At 37.2% G+C, this 26563-nt stretch overlaps 2 protein-coding genes across 3 annotated transcripts; one reads left to right on the forward strand and one right to left on the reverse strand.

The window, feature by feature from the left end:
* Window positions 1-1414: 1414 nt before the first annotated feature.
* On the reverse strand, window positions 1415-18944 carry LOC135690376 (uncharacterized). Of its 2 annotated transcripts, none has more exons than XM_065207909.2 (11): window positions 18572-18944; window positions 12989-13961; window positions 11885-12140; window positions 9618-9868; window positions 8567-8683; window positions 7697-7880; window positions 6288-6496; window positions 5585-5747; window positions 4049-4158; window positions 3354-3440; window positions 1415-2737 (listed from the first exon to the last, which is right to left on the reverse strand). In XM_065207909.2, the coding sequence occupies exons 1-11, from the start codon at window positions 18829-18831 to the stop codon at window positions 2558-2560; spliced, it is 2790 nt and encodes a 929-aa protein (XP_065063981.2). In that variant the 5' UTR covers window positions 18832-18944; the 3' UTR covers window positions 1415-2557. The 2 variants fall into 2 exon arrangements, with proteins under 2 accessions (XP_065063981.2, XP_065063980.2); XM_065207908.2 differs by having other exon boundaries at window positions 1416-2737; window positions 4049-4161.
* LOC135690377 (uncharacterized) lies at window positions 18910-24581 on the forward strand. The gene is made up of 4 exons (XM_065207912.2): window positions 18910-19033; window positions 19311-20253; window positions 21713-22007; window positions 22531-24581. Exons 2-4 carry the CDS (start codon window positions 19325-19327, stop codon window positions 23065-23067), a joined length of 1761 nt encoding a protein of 586 aa, XP_065063984.2. The 5' UTR covers window positions 18910-19033; window positions 19311-19324; the 3' UTR covers window positions 23068-24581.
* Window positions 24582-26563: the final 1982 nt, after the last annotated feature.

Consider the following 26563-nt stretch of genomic DNA (forward strand, 5'->3'; position numbering starts at 1 on the left):
GATTTTTTTGGAAAAATTTTCTGTCTAAAAACAGGTTGTTTAGCTCTAGTATGATCATAATAAACTAGAAATCAGTTTAGTTTCAGAAAAAAAGTTGATTTTTTGAAGAGATAAGTGATTTTAAGAGCGGTCATTTTTTCATGAAAAAGTAAGGCTATAGGCTTAGAAAAATCGTCGATTTTTTCGGAAAAGTTTTCTGTCTAAAAACAGGTTGTTTAGCTCTAGTATGATCAGAATAAACTAGAAATCAGTTTAGTTTCGGAAAAAAAGTTGATTTTTTAAAGAATTAAGTGATTTTAAGAGCGGTCATTTTTTGATGAAAAAGTAAGGCTAAAGGCTTAGAAAAATCGTCGTATTTTATTGAAAAATTTTCTGTCAAAAAACAGGTTGTTTAGCTTAAATATGATCAGAATAAACTAGAAATCAGTTCAGTTTCGGAAAAAAAGTTGATTTTTTGAAGAAATAAGTGATTTTAAGAACGGTCATTTTTTGATGAAAAAGTAAGGCTAAAGGCTTAGAAAAATCGTCGTATTTTATTGAAAAATTTTCTGTCAAAAAACAGGTTGTTTAGCTTAAATATGATCAGAATAAACTAGAAATCAGTTTAGTTTCGGAAAAAAAGTTGATTTTTTGAAGAAATAAGTGATTTTAAGAACGGTCATTTTTTGATGAAAAAGTAAGGCTATAGGCTTAGAAAAATCGTCGATTTTTTTGGAAAAATTTTCTGTCTAAAAACAGGTTGTTTAGCTCTAGTATGATCAGAATAAACTAGAAATCAGTTTAGTTTCGAAAAAAAGTTGATTTTTTGAAGAAATAAGTGATTTTAAGAGCGGCCATTTTTTGATGAAAAAGTAAGGCTATAGGCTTAGAAAAATCATCGATTTTTTTTTAAAAATTTTCTGTCTAAAAACAGGTTAATTAGCTCTAGTATGATCAGAATAAACTAGAAATCAGTTTAGTTTCGAAAAAAAGTTGATTTTTTGAAGAAATAAGTGATTTTAAGAGCGGCCATTTTTTGATGAAAAAGTAAGGCTATAGGCTTAGAAAAATCATCGATTTTTTTTTAAAAATTTTCTGTCTAAAAACAGGTTAATTAGCTCTAGTATGACCAGAATAAACTAGAAATCAGTTTAGTTTCGAAAAAAAGTTGATTTTTTGAAGAAATAAGTGATTTTAAGAGCGGCCATTTTTTGATGAAAAAGTAAGGCTATAGGCTTAGAAAAATCATCGATTTTTTTTTAAAAATTTTCTTTCTAAAAACAGGTTAATTAGCTCTAGTATGATCAGAATAAACTAGCGTTTGCAAAAAACGGAGAGGATCAAATTTAATTTTTTTAAGGCCAATAATTTTTCGCCTTTCCAAAAATCGATAAGATCAAATTCACTTATCTTTTTAAGCCTTTAGCCTTTCTTTTTGCCGAAAAATCTTTGTAATGATATTAATAATTTTGAAAGCTCTGATATTAATTTCTTTTTTTTTATAGATAACGAAGACAAGAAGAAGCTGAATATCGCAACTCGGCCATTATATTATATTTTGAATATAATTTATCTTTTCATTTCTGTTTTATAAAATCTAGTGTGAAGATCAGAATCTGTGGTGCGTGTTGGTCGATCAAAGTTTTAATCTACAAATATTTACAAAAACAAACAAAGGAATCTTTCTTGTAAAAAATATATTTTCATTAGGGTGATAAAGTACAAAAAACGTTTGGATGGCTTATGAATTCAAAGACGTATTAAGGATAGCAAAATATTCCTTAGGAAACAATATCATAACATCTACAGATTATTGTCACAGTTTTTGTATTTTTGTTTCCCCTCTCTTAATATTGTAGGGTTCCTGGTGATAATCTAACCAGGATTAGAAGCATAAACACTTGGAATAAATGAATCAACGTTGCACGGGAAGAAAGGGGATTAGAGAATTTGATGACAGCTTGCCTAATTTCACGGGGATGGGCTGAATACGTGGGGTTGTTACTTTTAAAGCGTGAATAGTGTTCTCTTGCAACTATATTTAGCACCCGCTGTCGAGCCACCGCTGTTCGGATCAGTTGAATCACATTTCCTTAACAAAATTAGTTTTTTAGTGGTGGGGTAGTAATGTAGTCACGACTGCTTGATAGAAGTGTCTGTATTATAGGAGATACCTTCAAAAACGTTGTGATCATTGCAACAAACTGTTGGTTTTGGCTAGGTGTCCGTTGTATATCCGTTGCAATATATCGCAAAGTACCATGCTTTTGTACAAGTAGAGGTATTTTCTAATAGTCTTTAAAGTTACGAGGTCAAAATTGATGACTTCTATAAATCGATTTTTTAGACATCATCGCTTTGAAACCCTATTATGCGAATGTAGACGGGGGGGGGGGGTGTCAATCACTAGTATTCTCGGAGTTGTTGGTCTCCCAAACAATATACCTGATAGAAGAATCCACATCTTGCCCCTAGTGCCCCGGTTGCCCCCTTTGTACTCACAACAGACGTTACCAAAAGTTATAAACTCCGAGCAGACCGATGCTACGAGTCATTTGTCTCCAAGAAAAAAAAATTATCAATCTCTAACCTCGTTTCCCCCATTCTTCTTCTTCGCTTCACGATGTTCAATGCGAAATGAAGCTGGTGGGGTACTCGAAATGAAAGCCTCGTTATCAATAGGCGGCAAGCTTCGTATACTAGATCTTGAGTTAGGATTTGAGAATATTCCGTTCGAATGCTGGTTGCCTGCCATTGTCTGCAAACAAGAAGCGTTTCAAAATCAGGGCCTAAAATCTTAAAAACAATACAGTACCGTAAATCCTCGAATTAGCCCCCTGGGGCTTATATATTTTTGATATTTTGGATGGGGGCTTTCTCGATTGGGGGGGGGGGTTCTTATAAGATTATTGTAGACATTAGAAAGACATTATTAAAAAGATCTCATTCATTTAGTGGGAATTTCATTATGAGCATTTAATTGATTATTACCAAAAGTATGAATTTTTGCGGTAGTTCAATAAAACGCCAAAGGCAACCTCAGATGGCAAAAATCATCAAATTGAGGGGTCCAATTTAAGAATGTACGGTAACAGTGGGCGTTCATTAGAGGGTGGGGGGGGTGTTTATTGAAAATATGTAATTCTAGGGTGGGGGCATAGTCGAGGATGGGGGACTTTTTTGAGGAAGGAGGGGCAATTCGAGGATTTACGGTATATGGCGTCGCTTGAAAATTGTATAGAGAACAGCCGTGGATAGAGCTTTTGAAAAGAGATGGCAAGAATGGAAACTGCAAAGGTGATGCGAGGACATTATAAGGAATGCACATTGGCATGGTCGACGATTGCATTAAACGAATAATATCAAAATCTTACCGGCCTTCGCGCCTCAGCAGAACGAGATCTTAGGTGCCTTCTATCGCTTGCAAAATTATGATTTTCTTTTCCATATCGCAAATCGGTCTACAAAAATATAAAAAGGAACTCTCACACAAACTATGTTTGGAAAAGACAAAGAAAAAGAGGAAAAGAGGAAGACGGTCAAGGACATACTTATTTGTGGTACAGTCGACAAAATAAACAGGGCCAGAGTATCTATTTAGCAGGGAGTGCGCTTTGTACGACATTGATCTTATTTTCTGCCCTTTTTAGAACAGTGAGCTTATGTTCTGCTTTTCTCGGTATCAAAGTCGATTGCAAGGCTGACGCCCCTCCAATCAAGAACATTTTTCTTTTCTACGGCTCTAAGAGTTCGCATTAATCAGATGTCAAGGGTCACGGTACCAGAAAATTTGAAATTATATACCCAGTTGTGGATCGAAATTATACCCCCAATCAGAAAAATGCAAGCACATGACCGAGGATCTACATACAAACGAAAAAGCAGCAATTCTGTAGACAGAAAGAGTTAGTTTTCTCTCTTGTACTCCAGTGGTAATTTCTCTAGAGACACGCGGCACTGATTGGATAACTATGCCGGTCATGTGCTTGCGTTTACCAGAAAGAATGAATTGGTCAGATTACAAGGGTCACGGCACCAGTAAGAATGAATACTCGAGAATGATATTTACCAATTTGTATCTTCCTCGATAAACATTGCCATCTGTACCAAGTAGCATGTCTACAATTGTGTTTTCTCTTTTTCGTTGATCCACAAAACTTCTAGACAGATGTCCAATATCTGCTAAAAGAAGAAAAAATTCAAGAAATGATATCACGTGAGCAAGAATGAGAAATTACAACAAAGGGTGATCCATAACAGCAGTAAGCGACAACTTCTTTGAGGGTACAACCAGGGGTGCAATGTTATGAAAAGAGCAACGGGAACCAAAGAATTCTCTAAAACCAATAGCAAGAATTGAAAAAGGCTGTTTTTTTTATCAAAAAGGTTCCTCGGTTAGATGAAAGTCAAAGACGCCTTTATTTTGAGAGATCAGTTTGCGTCAATTAAAGGCCAGCACTTGTAAACTTTGATGTAAAAAACTTTTGTGTATTTTTGCCAGGAATGACATTTTAAATATCAAACCAAAATAAACTAACATAGATATTAAACATGAAAATATTAAATAGATTGATATAAAAATATCGTTACTATGATAAATCCCTGTATGCCAGAATGAAATATTCATTAACTTCTTCATAAAATATTTCGCCTTTCAATTAGGTTTAATCTTCTCTTTGGTTTTTCTCTTCTGTCTATTCATTTTTGTTATCGAATGTCACCAGAAAATTCTCCTCGATAGAACGTTTAATCACGAGTTAGAACTTAGAACCATCCTGTTCTACACACCAAAGAGTGAACTGCTCTGTCTAGAATTTATGATACCACAGGGGGTGTTATCGTGGCACTAACATGAATAAAGTTTAAGGCATCTCTTTACAACAGTTGGAGACTATTGGATTGGCTCCTGTTGCCTTTTATTTAGATATTATACATTATGTTGTTGGTGAATTTACATTTAAAAAGGTTTTCATGCTTTGCTGATAACTAAACCCATCATTTTCTGTTACAATGCAGAATTCTAATTGATATGTTTTTTAACAAGTTAATATCGCAACCCTATTGAATCTGGGACATTTAAGTGTTCGATATGTAACCTTGTTATCAAATTATCACCAGAAGACTCTCCTTGATGGAACGTTTAATCATGAGTTGGAACTTAGAGCCATCCTGTTCTACACACCCAGGAGTAAACGGGACATTGAAGACTATTCAACAGCCAATTAACTGTACTCTTCCCTAATTAACATACAAAATACACAAGTAAAATCACTACCAAATTACTTGGAACACCTAACACTTTGCACTATGCTTTTCTATTTTTCATTTGTTTTCTTGAATACTACCACTTCCGCCCCCCTTTCACCCCAAAAAAGTGTTGAAAGTATAGAAAAATATCATACAAGGCACACGAAAAAGCGGACTCCACAACCCCTTCCTCTTTTCTATAGTAAATCATTAGGGGGAGCGGGGGGTGGCTGAATTTCCCTTTGAAAACTGACGTTAGTGTTCCAAGACTTTTGGCAGTGATTGTAGTTTGCACTGTACTGTATCGAGTATTCTATGACACACACATGATCAACTAAAATCATAATATTGTGAATACCAGCTCTTTTGTGAGGAGAAGGCTTGATTCCTTTCTTTGGACTATGTGCGACAGTTGTGTGGTTGCCTCCACAAGCACGTGATACCGAAAATGGATCTCTCCATGAATTCCTCTCAATGGAAGACTTTTCATCCCTTGGCGATACTTCATTGGATTTTGACAGCTGAAAAGAAGATCAAAGGCATCTGCTAAGTTTAAGAAGCACTGTATCTAAATCAAATGGGACTATGCATTTGCGGCAGTCTTTTGCAAGAAAAGGAGTTACAACCACTTCGTACTTTTAAGCCAGCCATACGTTTAAAGAAGTTCATTTTATGATAGTCAGAAAGAGATGACAGAGAGAAGAAGGAAGGAAAGAGAGAAAGGAAGAAGAAAAGAAGCAAGAAGCGGTAGAAGATAAATTAGAAGAAGAAAAAGAAGAAATGGAAAGTGGAGAAAAAGAGTAAATAGACCAAGATTAAGAAAGAGTAAAGAGAAGAAGAAAATGGAAAGAGGAGAAGAAGAGAAAACAGACCAAAATAGAGAAAGAAAGAAGAGGAAGAGGATAAATAAGAAGCTGTAAATGAAAAGAGGAAGAGAAGAGAAACCAGACCATGATTGAAAAAGAAGAAGTGGAAGACGAAGAAGAATAAGAAGAAGAAAGTGAAAAAGGCAAAGAAAAAGATAAGACGAAGAAGAAGAAGATTAAGTATAGATAATTTACCTGTCCGACATTACTCGCACCCTTGTACTTCCTGTAATGAGTGGATATAGCATTTCCGGTTCCATCAAGATGAACCGGTCGGTCACATGAGATACAGTGGAACAATGTGCTTAATGGGCGTCTGAAGCCGGCTGCTTTTGTGATGATATGCTGGCCAGCTTGGGATACCAGGTTATCGCGAGACTTTTGCAGCTGTGAAATACGGGATTCTGTAAACAGAAACAAATCAATTAACAACCTTGTGATACCCATAATTCAAAGCCAACCGCAAGGAATCCAAGTTACAAGATAGCTTAGAATAAATAAAACTGTCGCACGATTCACTCAGGCAAATAATTGGCAAGCTTTTTCGAATTTAGGATGTGTTAGGCCCCCATAACTTGTGTTTTTAGCTCCTCAGGGTCACACCTTGCTATGAAGATTGTCGTTACAATATAGCCTAACAAAAATCAATATTGCAATAATATCCAACAATGCATTTCTTTTGCAACAGAGCGCCTAAACATATCTAAGGAAGTTTAACTGCAAGCCCTCCTTTTATAAAAGAAGATTTATATCAAGATAGGATAATCAAAAAGAGATTGAATGCAAGCAGCTTGAACCTTGGTCCTTCATTTTGGATATTCATCAATTTCACAATAAAAAAAGAATGATTGAATCAACTAATTAAGAAAAAGGTTAATGAATCAAGGAATGAATAAATAAATTAAAGAATGGAGTTAATATATGAATGTATGAATTAATCAATTAAAAGAGAAATGGTTGAAGAAACCACGAAACAATGCTTAGATGAATGAATGAATGAATGAATGAATGAATGAATGAATGAATGAATGAATGAATGAATGAATGAATGAATGAATGAATGAATGAATGAATGAATGAATGCATGAGTGAATGAATGAAGGAATGAATGAATGAATGAATGAATGAATGAAAGAATGAATGAATGAAGGAAAGAATGAATGAAAGAATGAATGAATGAATGAATGAATGAATGAAAGAATGAATGAATGAATGAATGAATGAATGAATGAATGAATGAATGAATGAATGAATGAAAGAATGAATGAATGAATGAATGAATGAATGAATGAATGAAGGAATGAAAGAATGAATGAATGAATGAATGAATGAATGAATGAATGAATGAATGAATGAATAAATGAATGAATGAATGAATGAATGAAGGAATGAATGAACGAATGAATGAATGAATGAATGAATGAATGAATGAATAAATGAAAAAATTTAACAAATAAGAAACTGATGAATGACTGAATTCTTGAATAGATAAACAAACAAATGAATGAAGAAAAGGATGAATGAATGGATAAACAAATAGAAGAATACACTAACAAATAAACGAACGGGCTAAGGAATAGACAGATGATTGAACTAAAACTCACCGAGGTACTTCTTAAGTGATTCCTCCGCAGTTGCATCCAACTTTTCCCTCATGTTATCATTCATTCTCTCAAGAGCCTCCTTCAGACTTTCTTCCTCGCTTGCATATCGATCCAGCCGCTGAAGCAAATCCTCAATGCTTTTCTGTAGGCCTAACATCATTTGATCGAAATCATTCATGCTAACCTAAAAGAAGATTAAGGTTTGAGCTTGCTCTATGTGACATCCATAGCAGTAAATAGAATATTTTAATCGTCAACAAAATATCATACATAACAATGCAATGAAAAAAAGGCAGCGATAGCATGCACAACAAAACAAAACATAACAGTATGACAAATAATAATGGCGAAAAATACAAGGCAATATTATACACAATATTTTACGCCACTGTGTCCTCTCCCAACCGATGATTTATTCAAGGCACACATATGTTAAAGGTCAAAGGTGGTTTTATCATAGAAGATCGGAGGTCTTAAAAGTCAAAGATCACAGTTCACATTTAGAAAGCTAAAAACCAGTTACTTCAGTGTTGAGTGTTTCCTTTTAGTAAGATGGCAATCGATTAAAAGATCAAAAATCAGGGGGGAAATGTCGAGGATCAAAGGTCAAGATTCAGAAAACTAAAATCCAGCTATTTTAGCCCTTTCTGGTAGACTTCAAAGTTAGATCATGGACGATTACCCGATCGAAGAACTTAAAAGTCAAAGATCATGTGGAACACCAAAGGTCAAGGTTCAGGAAGCTAAAAACCAGATACCTTTGTGTCGATTGCCATTTTGTAGGCCTAAAGGTAAGTTCATGGTAGCTTATAAGATCAAAGTTCATGTCAAATATCAAAGATCAAATTTGCAGAACTAAAAACTAATCACCTTAGTGTCCAACGCTTTCTTGTAGGCCTCAAGGTCAAATATCGAAGTAGCATTTCCGATATCAGCTTTGCTCCTTTGCAACTGTTCCACGCATTCGTATAAAGCGTCGATCAATTGCTGCAGAAAGAGATAAAGAATGTAAGACCAAAATAACTATTTGGCGCATTACGATATTTAGAGTAAAAATAAAAGCGTCTAGACCAGACATCAGTGATTCTATAGGCAAAGTCTGATAAAGGAAATAAAAGGCGTGAAGAAAAAAAAACGATAAGAAAGAAAAAGAAAGGAAGGAAGGAAGGAAGAAAGGAAGAAAGGAAGAAAGAAAGAAAGGAAGGATGGAAGGAAGGATGGAAGGAAGGATGGAAGGAAGGAAGGAAGGAAGGAAGGAAGGAAGGAAGGAAGGAAAGAAGGAAGGAAGGAAGGAAGGAAGAAAGGAAGAAAGAAAGGAAGGATGGAAGGAAGGATGGAAGGAAGGAAGGAAGGAAGGAAGGAAGGAAGGAAGGAAGGAAGGAAGGAAGGAAGGAAGGAAGGATGGAAGGATGGAAGGAAGGAAGGAAGAAAGGAAGAAAGGAAGAAAGGAAGGATGGAATGAAGGAAGGAAGGATGGAAGGAAGGAAGGAAGGATGGAAGAAGGGGTGGAAGGAAGGAAGAAAGGAAGGGAAGGACGAAGGGAGGGAAGGATGAAAAATAGTAAGGAGGGAAGGAAAGAAGGAAAGGAAGGAATGAGGTTAGGGAAGGCCGACGAAATGAGGTTAGAGAGGAAAGAAGAAAAGAAGAAGTAATGATTGAAGGGGGAAAGGAAACGAGAAGGAAAGGAAGGAAGCAATGATAGATGGAAGGGAATAAGTAAAAGAAGGATGTAACGAAAGGAAGAAAATACAAGAATATGAAAATAAGAAAGAGGAAAAAACTTTAGAGAGAAATGGAGAACATACGTCGTTGCTGCGATATTTCAATGTGCAAGAAATGTTTTAATTAGAAAGGCTCAGCAAAAGGCCTTTACAAAATGTTTAGAGAAATGTGTATAGCAAAAAACAAAGAAAAATTGTACCTGTTTTGCTTTTAGCTCTTTATAAACGTTTGCATTCAGATTGGCAAGCCCAGTCGAAGTCTTGGTCTCTCTTTCATCCAACTCAATCAAATGCTCTTTAATTGCATTTATACTATTGCCAACCTCGTCTTCATCATTATCCTCTTTTCCAAAATTACTTAGCAACCGGTCAATATCTGCTCTGGCTGAATCGATTAGCGATTTATTGCATTCAGCTATTTGGTTTGTCGATGAAATTTGTTGCTTGAGAGCTAGAAGAGAAAATAAAAATAATATGAAATGACCCAGCAACTAATAAAGACGGGATGATTGCACTTTAGCGACCCACTTTTTTGTTCCCTGGTCGGAAGTTGAATTGAATTACAATTCTTTCGATCTAGCCTGGTTTCTGAACAATAGAAAGTTCGAATCTCAGATGTTCAGCCAGTTAAGGATTCACTCTCACACAATTGCAGCTATACACCAGTTTCAAAATCAGTTTGGATGACTTCGTTTTTTGATTTTTTAAGCTGCCTTGGGGGCTTTTGCCCGTAGATTAATTCATTTTACTCCATTCCCAGTTATAAACAAATGTCTTGGTTTCTTAAAATCTTCATTCTCACTGTTGCTCGCGTCATTGTTGCTAGGTAGTAGCGATTCAATTCAACTTTTGACCAGGAAACAAAAAAGGTGGGTCGCTAAACTGCAGTCTAGCCATTTTGTGGATACGTGTAGAGAGAGACGTAGGATGATCAAGACACTTGTACTTTGTAACCCTGATTCTGATCGTAAACTGAATTCCAGTACTCTAACCCTTAATGATATATCCCTGGTTAATGTAGCATGTAATGACGTTAATGATAAGGGTTGTGTTGACACGTGCAAATAGAAAAATGGCTCGTACGGGTTATTGACAAATACAAATAGGACAATGACAATGGATCATTACATACAACATATCACATACATATTTGATATGTTTCTTGTATGAAAATGTGTTTTAAAACAACAAGGAATCCAGTCTTTTACTTCAGAATAAGCACGTGATCGTAACAATTCTACAAGATTTGAAAAACATGTAGCGTTTTGTGAAGCTTACCGAATGTTTTGTTGACAAATGTGGAAATGAAACTTCTTCAAAAGCTTTAACAGACGCTTATTAATTCTACTTTTAATCTTCTTACGGTAGATTTAGGCCCACAGTCATCTAAGCCTGTGAGTCATGTCCTCCGTTGAAATTAGCTTGATGACCACAATACGAGATAAGGACATGTAAAACACAGTACATTTCTGCTAGATATGCGAGAAAGCTTAGGCTTTTGAAAGCGATTCACTTGCTTGTAGCAAAACAAATCCGTTACAAAATTGGTATTCAAAATGTCGTCACTAAATCTAGTTCAACTCAGGGATGTCTGAAGAGCTGTAGGGCAATGAAGGCAAACAATAACAACATAGAGACAATTTCATCAGACCAAGAGGGCAACCTTTCCCAGACAGATCCTTATAAAGAAATGATCCTATTGAAATTTACTTCTTGTAAAAATTATACTGAGAAATGACGTCATCACACATTTAGGCTCAACGCGGAGATGTCTGCAGAGCTGGAGGGGAATGAAGGCAAACAATATCAATATAGAGACAATTTTGTCAGACCAAGAGGGCAACCTTTCCCAGACAGATCCTCTGAAAGAAATGATCAAATTGAAATTTTCTTCTTCTAAAAATTATACTGAGAAATGACGTCATCACACATTTACGCTCAACGCAGGGATGTCTGCAGAGCTGGAGGGCAATGAAGGCAAACAATAACAATAAAGAGACAATTTCATCAGACCAAGAGGGCAACCTTTCCCAGACAGATCCTCTTAGGGAAATTATCAAACTGAAATTTTTATCTTGTAAACATTATACTGAGAAATGACGTCATAGCACCTTCAAGCTCAACGCAGGGATGTCTGCAGAGCTGTAGGGCAATGAAGGCAAAAAATAACAAGATAGAGACAATTTTGTCAGACCAAGAGGGCAACCATTTCCAGACAGATCCTCTTAGGGAAATGATCCAACTGCAGGCGTCTTGTGGTAAAAATGAAACCATCCTTAGGTTTATAATGAGAAATTTCAACCCATTCTCCGACGTTCATTTCAAAACCCATCCATTTCGGCCCCACACCCTTTCTATAGCCCAACATCCCCTGCTGGAGTACGACTCAAGACGTCTGATCTACCACTGCAGTGAGATCTGCCATGATATAGCAAAAATCTTTCAACAAAAATGCAAATGAACAAACCATCAAGTTCTTTGTCAAGGCTCCTATTTTCTTCAATTGGTTTTCCACTCGCTTTGAGAGAGTCAATTTTGGACTCTAAATCACCATATTTGGACTCCATATCGCCATATTTGGACTCCATATCGCCGTATTTGGACGCCATTTCGCTCAATCTTCTCAAACAATCTTGTAAAGCCGCTGATGGATGCCTCTCTTGGGATTCTTTCCCAGAAGGAGGCTCAAATGTCTGGTCTTCAGTTGTCATTTTTGTACCATCCTATAAAACAAAACAAAAGCTAAACATAGGCAATAAAAGCTGCAATCTTGGCAAAAAATAGCTGAAACATTGGAACAAAAAGGAATTCGCGTGCTATACTCTGTTATTACGTAATTTCGAATATAACGTACTGTTGTGCTTGGTCCCGGCAAAAGGAATGCTTGGTTTTAGTCAACTTTTACTTACACTCGTTACAACGTACTTCGGATGTAACGTACTTAATACGCTGGTCCCTTAAAGTACGTTATAACCGGATTATACTGTACTTAGGCTGGTGACCTAAACCCCCTTCCCCGGGGGTCAATGTTGGTTACGTTGGTTACCAATCCAATCACAACGTTGATTTGAGGGGAAGGGGGGGGCGGGTGATTTGTATAGAGCTTCTTTTTTGGAAGTGTCTCAGCATTTTTTGCAGAGATTATGGGAGTAGTTGGGAGTAAAACCGTAGGATCTTCTTTCACCCAAGTTTTTGCACTGGGGTTCCCATCCCGTTTTCTTAGGCTTTGATACCCTGGTAAAACCCAAGTTCTAAAGCTGGCTCTCGATGCAACTATAATCGGTCGGGGTTTTATGGGCATAGATTAGAGAAAAAATGGTCTTCAAAAATTCATAACCACATTGTTTCGAAAAATAAAAAAGTTAATGCGCGGTCAAAATAGCTGCTTCTTCATTATGGAAAGGGTAGTGTTCTAGACCTTTTAGGGAGCTAAACAACCCCGTCAGCGAGAGCTAATGCCACCACGGATGTCGGATCGTCATATTTCTAGGATGTGCAAGATTATATATTTGGTTAATTTAGCTCTTTCTATACGACTCTTAATATTGCAAATTTAATGGTAAAAACTGACCTTTTTATCACCTTCAGATGTATGACTTCCATTGTCATTCTCTCCCCTATTAATTTCACTGCCTCCTTCAAGAAAAGTCCCATCCACGCTATCAAGTTTTTCAGCAGATCTTTCACGTTGATTTTCGCCACTTTCTGCTCTACTTGGCAACTTCTCTTCAATAACACTTTCGCGTGCTATACTGCCTTCCTTCTGAATGTCATCTTTCTCAGGTGTATCTTTATCATTTCCTGATCCCCGTTTTAAATACCCCCTCACATCTAATGCGTCCTCTAATGCAGACCATTTCACGTACTCAACCATTTCCTTTCGCGGTGTTAGCCCTTCTATTCTTTTCTTCAAATCTGCTAGCTCTTTATCAAACTTGCTATAATCGTCCTTAGAATTCGTAGCCTCTAGATCACGCAGCCTCTTTTCCAAATCACTAATTACGTCATCATTAGCCAAATTTTTATTCGTGGCTTTTAACGTATCTAAAGTTTGCTCAACGATATCAAGTCTTTTTCTAACAGCAGCTATATCATTTTCAAATCCATCCATATTATCTAGCCTCGTCCTCATTGCTATGACGTCATCCCTTAGCTTTCTCATCTCCTCCACAATGTCATTTTCTCGATCATTATTATACGCTCCTTTCAACTTCTTTTGTTCATTTGTCAATATATCCAACATTGCAAACAACTTATCGACGCCATCTTCCAAAGCTTGCAGCCTCTTGTTCACTCGAACGTTGTTCCAAGAATTATTCAAGAATTTTCCACTTCCGGGTTCTCCTGACTCTTCAACTTCTTCGTTGTATAAAGAAACCTGTCCCTCCACTGGGCTGCTTTCATTTTTAGAATTATCCAGCAACCCTCTTCTCTTTGAAAGTAGTTCCTCTCCGCTTGGCAAAGAGTCAAGAGGTGCAAATTTTGAATTTTCATTTTCGATTTTAAGGAGTCTTTTCACGATGTCATCTTGCTTTTCTCTGACGCTAGAAATAGAAAAATCAATGAACTAATCAGTCATCATGATAATCATCTCAATTTCATTTATACGAATCTGTGAATCTGTGAATCTGTGTTACAACCGTTCTTTTACAAAAGTAATTTGCAACAGGCTAGCCTGCATTTTCTAAGAAAGTTTTCAAATTATATCAACCAACTTGGATAAAAGTGCGAGAGGTTAAACTGAGAGAATTAAAACAAACCAAATTGAAAAGATAGGAATCAAGGCTCTAGACATGGTCGAGTCTTTCAACAAACGACGAAGGACGTCAATCCGCTTAAAGTCACACTGCTGGCTACTGTCACATGAAACTTAGATCCAAATATGTCAAACGATTCAAATCAGATCCCTTTACAGCAGGGACGAATTTAGCAGAGGGTGTAGGGGGTGCGACACCCCTAATATTTCTAGGGAGGTAAAAGCGGCGTGGAAAGGAACTGGCCACCCTACCACACAATGCCGTGGCCCAGGACGATGCGCCCCTAACAGTGCATTCCCCAACATTCGATATCGAATACGGGACCAAAACAAAAAAACAAAACAAAAGTAACAAAGTAACGCCAAGAGTTTACTTTATTAATCTTCTTATCTTCTTAATATAAAAGTTAAAGACCGAATCTTAAAAATGGACGTTTCCATCATTTACCAGTGACCTGAAGGGTGTGACACCAGATTTCAATTAATGTCGTTTATCCCCCATTGTTGCTTAAATTCGTCCCTGGTTTACAATCACACCCAGCTTACTGTTCAAAAAATATTTTAGGAAACTATACCGTCTGTGTAATTGATCGACAGAGGAGGGAAAACACACTTTCATATTTGAGCGATTTTTGGCGATGCGAAATTTGATCATGGCTTTGAAAAAGCAAACATTTTACAGCATGCTGAAAGTTGAAACGAAAAAGCCACTTTTGTGTAGACAGAAGGAGTTCGTATTTTTGCTTGGAATGCAGTGGTGATTTTCCTATAGGCACGCAGCCCTGATTGGTCAACTATACCAGTCATGTGCTCGCGTTTTTCTGATTTGCCTATTTCGATCCACAACTGGGTATATATTTTTCATCAAGTTCTTTCGGACCTTTATTCTGACGTTTTATGCTCTGAGAAGTGTGAGACGAAAAAGCTTTCAGCATGCTGTAAAATTTTTACTTTTTCCAAAGCCAAATTTTATCTCTGAAATTCTTGATCAATCGAAATATTTGATAATTTACAAGATCTTTTGAGAGGGAACCCTTGTTGTTGAGAATGGTGACTCGTTGACATAAAAATAACCACGATCTTTCACAGGTACCGTGGAGTGTCAAGAAAAGTGGGGGTCTAAAAAAGTGGGGGGGGGCTAAAACCGTACAAAAAGAGGCTTTACTGGTAGTTTATTACTTAATATTTGGCATTTTTGCAAAAAGTGGGGGGGGGGCTAAAGGGAAGTGGGGAGCTGAATCTCCCCAGCCCCCCTGCTCCGCGGTGCCTGTTTCATTGATTGTGTTCTGACATCATTATTTTCTCCAGAGAAACTCGAAACCGCAGGTGTGCAGGTGTTGGAAAGTAATTTAGTGGTCACAAAGAGTGTTTAACATAAACACTTAAAAGTTTTTCACAACTTAAGCAAGGGAAAGTCATAAGCTAACAACCATAGTGTAAATATTGTGCACAGATGATCTGTGAGATAGCAATTATAAACCAATGTTTCAAAAATAAAAGGTAACTAAAGCTTATACATAAATTTTGTCTGCAAATAAACAGAGAAAGTTCAGAAAAACCATTCCAGAGCAAAAATGTTTTCGGAAATATCGCAAAAAGATAGATCAGATTGCAAATTCCTAAAATTCATGTTTTACTGTTTGCCTGACCTTCGCCAGAAACCATTTTGACAATTATATCGGGATGGCAGAGTAGGTTTCAAGTAACTATAAGGAGAAATAACAAGAAGGAGAACAATAAAAAACGATTTTTCTCTCACTTTTCTCAGAAACCTTGAAATTGACCCCTTAATTTCCCCTAAAAATAGGGAGGGCATATCTACAGTGGGATGCAGTGGTTGGGGGGGGGGGGATGGGAGGGGATGGGAACAATAAAACAGACTTTTTCTTACTATTCTCAGAAACCTTAAAATTTACCCCTTAATGCCCCCTGAAAATGGCGAGGGCATATCTAAACAGTAAAAACTTAATTAGGTTATTGAGTACAAATATCCCTTTATATCTGCAAGAACATAGTCGAAAGCAGGTGTTCACAAGGAAACAATTTTTTTTGGGGGGGGGGGAGAAAGAATTGAGGAGAGAATTTTCAGGCATATTCCAAAAAGGGAGCAAACTTCTCCAAAACATTTTGAAATTGGGATACTTTAGGGGGTTTATAGCCTCCTATTCCCCTACTGAATGTGCCCCTTGAAAAAATAAAGTAAACACTAGTTGGCATTTGAAATTTATTTTTATCTGTTTGTGAAAGCCAATGGAAACAGAGAATCAATGTAACATAATTTTCAGCTTGTGATTTGGCAAATCTCAAGGGGTGTGAAATAAAGCAAGTAGAAGTGTTAACAATGATGAATTAAAACACCTTAGAAAATTCTTTAATTTCCTTAAAGAATAGATTGTAGGTGGTAACTTAGCAACTTTCTCACTTAACACAAAAGTTGTGCCATAGACCATTTCCCCTATGTACAATAAAGATGTAAATAATAGTGAAACTCAAAATGAAACATAAAAGAAGTGATCTTTAAATCATTTTCTGTGCATTGACACGAGGGGCTAGAGGCTTGGTAGGGAAGGTTTAAAGGGTAAATTGGAACTAGGCAAAATATCTTATAAAAAGTAAGTTGGCCTTGATTTCTTGGCCATCATGATAAAACTTCCCAGTGATGTGAGAATAATTACTCATACATGACACTAAAAGAAAATGTTGGGGAATTAAAAGGTATGGGGTCACAAGAATTTTGTTTAAAAATGCATTAGATGTGAGGGGGTGTTTAAAACAGCGACCAGGAAATTCTAAAGATACACCCGAGAAAGATGATATTCAGAGGGAAGGCAGTATAGCATGTGAAAGTGGTAATGAGGTGAGGTTCCCAAGTAGAGGAGAAAATGGCAAAAATCAACAAGAAAGATCTGCCGAGAATCTTGATAGTGTGGATGGGAGTCCACTTGAAGGAGGCAGTGGAGAAATTAATAGGGGAGAGAATTGGAGTGGAAGTCATGGATCTGAAGGTGATACTACCATCACTTCTGATGATAAGTGCATTTTATTATATTTTTCTCTATTTCTGGAAATAAAGTCTTTTTCATATTATATGGAGGCAATTCTTTGAAACATTTTACATATTTACTGATCATTTGAACCAAATTATTGGGTGGTCAGTAAAGCATAGCTTTTGGAAGGAGTTACAGTTAAGCATTGTATTGAATTATTTTCTTTAGAGCTTGGTAAAAACCTCCTTTTTGCCTTACTTTGGGCATAGGGAGTACCAGGACTGCAAACAGAGGGGGGAAGCTGGGCCAAGTGCCCCAGGACCTGGGTCAATTTTTACAGGGTCTAAGTTAAATCTCATTTTCTGGAATCTATATTAGTAATAATAATGATAATCATAATATTTATACAGGATAAAAACTTCAACATTGTTGTTATCACTGTGTGTCCTGTGCCCTAAACCTTAAATGAAATTGAAAGAAAATGTATAACATTAAAGCCATTGGAAAAATCTTACAAGAATAAAATCTAAAAAACCTGATGTCACATCAAGATGAAGTAATGTTTGCTATGCCATTAATATCATGCCACACAAAACACATTTGAAGTCAAATATTAGGAGTCCACAAGCACATGTACTGGTTGCCCCCGGGGCCCTGCTTTGCCCTCAACAGCCATGGTGAATACAACACCAAACCTTCATTATTTTAGAAACTTGGAATGTGTTCCCAATAAACCAAAGGAACATTGGTAGATCTAAAAAGGGTATTTGCTCCTCAACCAGCATGGACATGGGTGTTTACAGGCACCGTGGAGCAGGGGGGGCTCGGGGGGCTTTAGCCCCCCCCCAATTTTTGCAAAAAATGCCAAATATTCAGTATCAAGCTATCAGAAATGCCTCAATTTATACGGTTTTAGCCCCCCACTTTTTTTAGACCCCCTACTTTTCTTAACGCTCCGCGGTGTCTGGTTTAATGGTCCCATTGTGTAACTATTCACTACAAAAATGCGATATTCCAGTTAGCTGGAGCTCAGAAAAGTATCCAGTTCTTATTCTTGAGTATCCGTGCTCGAGCATCAACGCCAAATCACCCAAACGCATGACAATTATGTCTGGAGGATTGTTTGTTTGCACAGGTGATCTGATAAAATACCATGGCAATAGCAAGGCAAGATATTGGATCTTGAATTCCAAATATCCTTTTCTTTACACGTGAAAGCCAGAAATACCATACATAAATCTAGCAATATTTTCTAAGGAAGAAGGAAATTAAGTCACGAAAGGAAGGAAACTGGCCAAACAGGACTTCAAATTTCGTGATTTAATCAATAGCGTCGCAAAGTACCTGTTCAACGTTGTTTAAATTGGGATTACAAATCTTTGCTTTTTATTAAATGAATAAACGGCCGTACCTTTTTAAGTCTTGTTCTAACGAATTCCCATGCATAAATCTTTCTAAAGCTTTAGGTTCTTCCAACAAAGTCACTTCAGATGCGGCCCCATTTTTGACACCAACTTCGCTATTTGCCGAAATTCCCGCATTTTCTGTATGTTTGCTTGCAACAAGAACATGAAGCAAGAACTCTTTCAGCAACTTAAAGTCGACAACTCCTCGCTCCGGTTGCCCCAAAGCTTGGTCAAGCAGAGTCCGTAATTCAACCACTCCCGCCATTTCAAATTTCAAAACTCTGTTCTCGAGGAAGGAGAATGCTCATTTTGTTGCCATGGTAGGAGTCTCGTTATGAAAAAGAGACCCGTCACTATTTTGATAGCGGAGAAGATTGATGGAAGGGAAGGGAAATATTCAACGGAAATGACAAACAAAAGTTAAATTGCCAGAAACTGACGCCTCATATTTGAAAGCTATCATAGAGGTAGTTTTTTTGAATCCTAAAGTTTGTTTATTTGCTGTAATTGGACATATTTAGACGGCTGGAGATAAATTATGGACCAACAAATTTCTTGGCCTAACTAACATTAACATACAACATAAGTTTGATCGACATGTTCATCTCCTATTACACCCTATTAACAATTTCATTTTCTGTTGACTTGAAGTTTCTATTTTGTGTTGAAGAACTTATATGGAACTTTTTGCCTGTATACGTATAATCAAGTCATCTTTTTCAAGGTGTGTATCTTTATAACCAGGTGGCTTTAGAACGATGACATACCAACAAAGTAATGATGTTTACATAAAAGAAGAAGAAGAAGATACAGAGAGCTCAGAGAGCTATCATGTATCAAGTGAAGTCAGATGTGAGAAATCGTGTCACGAGTCTCAAGTAGATAGCAGATATGATTCTGGTGTCAGGAATAGTTTCCCATTTATTGTGAAGGAAGAAGCCCTTTCGGATCAAGAAAGTAGAAACAGCTGTGAAGAAGAGGAGGGTCAGTCTCTGGAGAATACAGGAAGGATAGGTAATGAGCAAGATGAAATGCAAAATGTTGATAATTATCAAAGGAGAAATAATGATTTTTCAATGAGAGATGAGTTTGAAAATGAGAATAGAAATTATGACATTAAGATAGAGAATCAACTTGAGGAAACAAGTTTTGAGGAAGAGCAAGTACAAGAAATGTTAGAAAGAGATTTTGGGGCTGAACGTGAAAGAAGATATTCTGATGATGATGATGATGATTTTGAAGAAGTTGATGAGTTTTATGAAGAAGAAGAAGTAATTGGTTGTGTGACTGATAGAGGTCTTAATGATGATAGTAAGAGGACACTTGATTTTTCTGATTCAATGGAAAATGGAAGTGATGATGATTATAATGACACAGGAGAAAGCCTGTCCACTCCTGAGGCAAATGAAGAATCCATGTTTGCATGCGAGAAGTGTCCAAAAACATTTAAGTCTTTACAAGGTTACAAAAAGCATAAATTGAGTCACAGAAAACAAAGATTGTACTCTTGTTCATATTGCACTGAAATTTATAGATTTAAAAAGGATTTTATGAGTCATATGTGCTTGCATCTGAATACAATCTGTACAGTATGTGGCAAAAAGTTGAATGACGTTGAAGCATTGTTGAGACACGTCAAAGTCCATTCTGGTGAAAAACCTTATGAATGCAAGACTTGTAAGAAAAGGTAAGCAGTGTTCTTGAAAAGTTTTGGACAAGCTAATGTTTTCATTCAAAGATGAGGTAAAATCTATTAGTAATTAGGAGTTGGGAATCTTCATGTAAGACACCATACAAACAGCTGATTTCTAACTTACAAAATTGTTTACTATTTATATTTCCTAGCATAGAGTTTTTGATCTATGTTCTGATGTTTTAAACTCTGAAGAGTGTCAGAAGAAAAGCTTTAGTTTACTAAATGTTTGCTTTTTTCAAAGCCATTTTCAAGTTTTCTGCCACCAAAAATTGTTTAAAATTGTTTACCTGTGAAATTCTACTCTTTTTATAAATTCAATGAAAATTACTGTTTACCACTTTGTCATAGACAGTGCTGCACATTTTTAGGTGTAGACATGGTAGTTCTAAGTTGCGGCTCTGATTTTCATACTTAATGCCATAACCATGCAGCTCTTTAGTTTTGTATATCTTTTTCATATATAAAGAAAGTTGTTAATTTTACTGTTTCACTAGTTTGTCATATAATTATCAATCCCTCCTATAGGCAGTTAGGAGTCCATCAAGTAGCCTGCTATCTAGACATTTTCTTTATTCAAACTGTGTATACTTAGTTGTGTACATAGGATCGTTCTAAGCTGCAACTCTGATATTTTTCACCTTTAACGGGATCAAGAAAAGAGCAAACATCTTAATACCAAGTTTTTTGCCTTTGAAAATTCGACCCTTTTTTAAATAAAATGAAATGACTGTTTACCTCTTTGTCATAGAGGATTTGATGCAGTATAGGCAGAGTAATACACACAGACATGATGGCTCTCAGTTGCAACTCCGTGTTTCATGCTTAATGCTATATTCAGGCAGCTCTTTACTTTATCTTCCACTGTTTTCGATCCACTCTGTCACAGAGGCTGTGGTACCCAGAGTAACAAAACGGCTAACAATAGTGGTCTATGTTTCATGCTAAATGCGATAATCATGCTAAATGCGATAATCATTAGTTCAATTTATCTGTTTTTTTTCAAGTGGTCTTTATGCATTTAACTGATTTGCTAGTTTGTCATATAGTACTCAATGCCATTTTATAGGCAAATCTCTACATGCTTGGTTTTAAAGACATAATGGCTCTACATTTAAGCGCTGATTTTTGCACTTAATGTGATCTTCAGGCACCTATTTTTGAATTTTTACTGTCTTTGAGTAGCCCAAACAGATGTCTATATTCCTATCAAAACTGCTTGATTTGTAAGGCCATGATTCTCCCACTAACTAAATATGTACCAACCCTATCATACTTACAATATGTGTATAGTTAAAATGATTAATAAACATTGTCGCCAACCAGAATTTGTATATTAAATAAAAAAGTTTTTTATTATTGAATGTCCTTCACAGTCATGATGTTTGGCAGGTTTTTTGGAAGACTTCTATCTCTTGTCACAGTTCTTGTCTTTCACACTTTTTTCAACTAGGTTTCTGGAGAAAGGAAATCTTGATGTCCACAAACGAATCCACACAAAGGAGAAGCCATACACATGCTCTCATTGTGGAAAAACCTTCTCAGATCCAAGCAATTTCAACAGACACAAGAAAAGTCATTCTGGTATTGAAGTTTCAAAGGCCTATCAATGCAAAATTTGCAATGAAAGGTTTACCAGATCAACAAGTTTGTATCGCCATTATGTGCGCCTTCACAGAGGTGAAGAAGAAATTCTTGGTGATGATCTGGCTTTGGGAGAAGAGAAGAATTTCCCAGATGACTTCAAGGTGGGTTCTTATTTTGTTGGGTGAACAGAAACCCCAGGACATTTTTGAAACAAAAAATGGGTCTTAAAGGGACAAGGATGAGCAAGCTTCCCCCCTTCAAAGGGTGAGCAGGCTTTCCCCCTTCAAAGGGTGAGCAAGCTTTCCCCCTTGAAAGGGTGAGCAAGCTTTCCCCCTTGAAAGGGTGAGCAGGCTTTCCTCCTTCAAAGGGTGAGCAGGCTTTCCCCCTTCGAAGGGTGAGCAAGCTTTCCTCCTTCGAAGGATGAGCAGGCTTTCCCCCTTCAAACTTACCGTTTAAACCATATAATGAATTCCCTTGTGCTTGGCTTTTTGCATGTTGTGTCTTTTTAAGCTAAACCCCCAATCCATATTAGGATCTGCAGTCCTGTATCTAACTAAGGGGCAATCACCTCTCCAGACTTGTCAAAGTTTATTTAAGTTGGGTACGCTACTACCCTCAACATGGAGTGTCTAGACACATTATCAGTTGGGCGTAATTCTAAAATGTCTCACTGTTTTGTTATAGAAACAGTCATGTCGATTCTGCGGCAAGAAATTTGGCACGCGGGAAACACTCGGGAAACACGAATTACTCCACAAGGAATGCGACATATTACGCTGTAAGTATTGCCGCAAGTTATTTTCCACAAAGGAGAGTTTATACCAACACGGAAAAGTGCATAATTATAATTTAGATTGCAAATACTGTGGAGCGAGTTTCAATCGCAGAGAGTCGCTTGTAGGACACGAGAGAATACACGAGAACACGCGCCCATTCGCGTGTACTGAATGTGATGCTCAATTCACTTTGAAAAGATCGCTTACGAGGCACAAACAAATCCATAGCGGCGTAAAACCACACGGATGCAATACTTGCGGTAAGCGGTTCCATCGTTCCAGTGATCTGACCGTTCATAAGCGGACGCATTCGGACGAAAAACCGTATTCTTGTGAAAAGTGCGGACACAATTTTGCAGCACAGACAAATTTCGCAAAACACGCGCGGTTTTGCGGTCAAAAGAAGAGGAAAGTTACAAGAAAAAGAAAGGTAGCCGAAGAATGAGTATGCTCACATGACGTCATAGACCATTATTGAATTTAGAAGACATATTTTAGATCATGTTTTATAATGTATGTTGTTTAATAATGTTTTGTAGACTGTCAAGTTTCCAGAGGGGTCACTCAGGGATGCCTTAAAAACGCCATGCTTAAATTCGGTGAGATTTTTTGGGGGGAAGGAGGGGGGTACTCAATCCCCTTAACGACTCAGTATATGTTTGGGTCGGTGATTTTCTTACTTGGCAATATAAACTAACCCTTTATGATGCTATTTATTTCCATGAATCAGCAATTTTTATCAGCCTTTTTGGGTAGGTGAATAGTTTGAATAATTTATTAAATTCTACAAAGAATCTTTAACGCAAATGCGAGTATATCAGCTTTTCCCATCAGTGTGGTCTTAGGTACGACTCCTAAAAATTGCCTACGTAAAACCTCCCCCTCATAACTTTTCAAGGCAGCACTCCTGGGGTAACTCCTCTATTTTAAGATTGGGTTGCTCATGTCATATCGCTGCAGTACCCCATATCATTTACTGCCTTTAATAATGAATCTGAGTGCTATTTTAGATCAGTTCCCATTGGTTAAGAAGTAAATTTGTATACATATCACTCATCAATATTTATCTTAAATTAGTTAGCTTTTGCGTTTATTTGCTAGACCCACTTCTTCATAATATCCTTACAAGGCCCCATGAATTTCTTTTCAAATATTTTACACAACACAACTGACATTTTATCTAATTTTATTTTGTCTCTCAAGCGTAAAGAAAACAAATAAAACAAGCAAAAACAATCTATGAGTCCCTGTTTGGCACACTCCTTGGTCCCTCCTTGGTCCCTCCTTAATCTCTCCTTGATCCCTCCTTGATCCCTTCCCGTACCTATTCAACACCTTTGCCCCCTGCTCATCCCCTTTACCCACCTTGCTTGACTCCTTCCTCTCACCTCCATTTCCCCTCCATTTATCTGCCTGACCCTCGTCAATCCTATACAACTCCTCCCCAAACCTCACTTGAACCCTTCCCCTTACCTCCTTGAACCCTTCCCTAAACCAGCGTGACTAAGTCCCCACCCCACATGAGACCATCCTGACCTTACTTCACTCTTTTCCCCCACTTTACTTGACTCCCCACCAAAGTCGACTCTTTCCCGCTCTGCCGACCCATTCCTCACCGTACATATCCCCTTTTCCCTTCTTTTATCCTTCCACTTCTTTTATCCGAAATCACCCCTTTATCCCACCAACCGCACCCTTTGCTTCACCCTGTATGTTCTGTTTCCATTGCATATCATTTTCATTTAATCTTTAAACTATATATTTATATATTACTTAATCATAGTCAGCATCTAACAGAAAATATATTTAAAACATCACTGTATCCCTTAATTTATCACATTTGATCATATTTCTATTATTAAAATTACACTCAGTAATTAATGATTGATTCCGAATCTTTTTTGTAATTTTTATTTATTTTTCCTATAAAAATTTACCTTTTCACTATTTCTGTTCATTATTACCTCACCTAGCTGTTCGTGTTGAGACTTTGAAACGGGCTCCGGGCTTTCAATGGAAAAGAAGTGAAGACTGGATTCGGGGTGGATTTAATACACTAGTGGAGTGTTAATTAGGGAGGGGGGTGGTTTGAACTCGCTAGTGTCTTTTGTGTCATTACAATAGAAATGCCCCCCCCCCCCTCCAAACTATGTATGATAAAATGTTCTTTATAGTAAAACAATACCCCAAATGTCCACATCCCCTACCAGTTTTAAAAAGTTCCCTTACCCCAAACAGTAAGTAGGGTCGAAGTTTACTTCCGTTTATCTTACTGGGTTTTGGGGGCACGGTTCTGGGGGGTAGGGTTCCTGGGGGGGGGGCTAATTTACAATTGGCGTACGAGATTTCCACCAAAACAAAAAATGTATTCGGAATTTTTGGATAAAAATATAGGACTTACACTAAAGGCGTACCATGTTTCTATAGATTGATTCCCCCCACGGTTGGGGCCGGAGAAAAACCAATTCAAAAAAAGAGAATATCTTTAGTATCATTTAGCGTGGTTTTACAAGGCCCATTACAGCGGCTTTAGAGAGCAGCAAGATTTCAGGTATTTTGCTAACGACACATCGTCCTCTTTATTATCTCGGCTGCCAACCACTCTACTACAGGTAACCAACTATATGGTCTGTATCTATTTACCTACACTCTTTTTTTATAAGAACACGAGCCTCAAAACTGGTCAAAAGTTAAGAACAAATTAAGAACAAGCTGAGGCTGAGTTTCTGCAAAATGCAATTTCCAACAACGTTTTTTCTCAAAATCGAGGATTTTTTAGCGATGTGTGGGTGCTTTTTCGGTGAATATTCAAATTTGTCAGCAAATTAAGGCTGTCTCACTCACTTTGTTGGCAAATGAGATCGGAGCGAAAGAGCTAGCAATAGCACTGCTTACACCCACTTAATTTAAGAACAAATGAAGAACAATCCAGCCTCAGATTTTCAAAAGAATTAAGAACAGTTAGCCTGAACTTAAATTTACTGGTTCTTATAATAAAATGAGAGTGTAAATCATAATGCCTAAATACACCAATTCGATTTATTCATTTGCACAAAATATTTGACCTCAGATTCGGATTGCGAGCATTGATTTTAGTCTACTTGGAAGTTTTCATTATGGTATTGCTCATGATATCGTTTTATGACGACATAGAAATAAAAAAATTATAAGGGATTTGACCGTGATTGGCGAGTAAGAGGGTAAAGTTTCACCCGGAATGACTTCTGAGGTCAAATCCCTTACAAGTTTTCAAACTTCATTTCTCCGTAAAATCTCAAATAAAAGCACAAGAAAAATTGTATCCGGCCTAAAACTATGTTGATAAAACAAAATCTGAGCTCAAAACGAGGCTGTAAATCGAATTGGTGTGAGAGAGAAGGTCTCCGTTCCCATTCTCCTTCGCAATTCTCTCCCCCCCCCCCCCCGTTCTTTAACCCTTTGCCTTGTTGAGGTGAAGCTCTGCTATCCAGGGTAATAGTGGCTTTGGTAAGTATATGAAATTTGTATCCGTTGCAAATTGTTGCCAGTAAGTTATTTATCGTCCCTCGCGTCACTCGCTTTCCTCTCCCCAACCCCCAATTTTCTCACGCCCCTATTGCATTGTATTGGCAACCTGATTCCTGTCAAAACGTCTGCTGTTATGGAAATTCAAGGAGCTAATCGAGTTCTGTGGTTTAAAAGGTAACAAGCCTGTCCAAAAGAGTCTTGTCAACAATTTCGGCATTCCTTTCCTTTCTAAGCTAGTTATGCTTGCTACTTCCGATAGTTTAAAACAAATAGATATGGTAAAAAATATTGACACCACTGCGGCGCCGCGCTCTAAAGGCGTTCTAATTTGTTTGTGTACAACAAGACCGCGCGGCGGTTTTCAGGCGAAGTGAAGCCAATCGGATGTTTTGAAAGGATATTACACAGATTTGTGGCTAAACGTCTTTGGAGAC

Source organism: Rhopilema esculentum, chromosome 1 (genome assembly GCF_057945365.1).
Source record: "Rhopilema esculentum isolate cy_ngs chromosome 1, ASM5794536v1, whole genome shotgun sequence".
NCBI lineage: Eukaryota > Metazoa > Cnidaria > Scyphozoa > Rhizostomeae > Rhizostomatidae > Rhopilema > Rhopilema esculentum.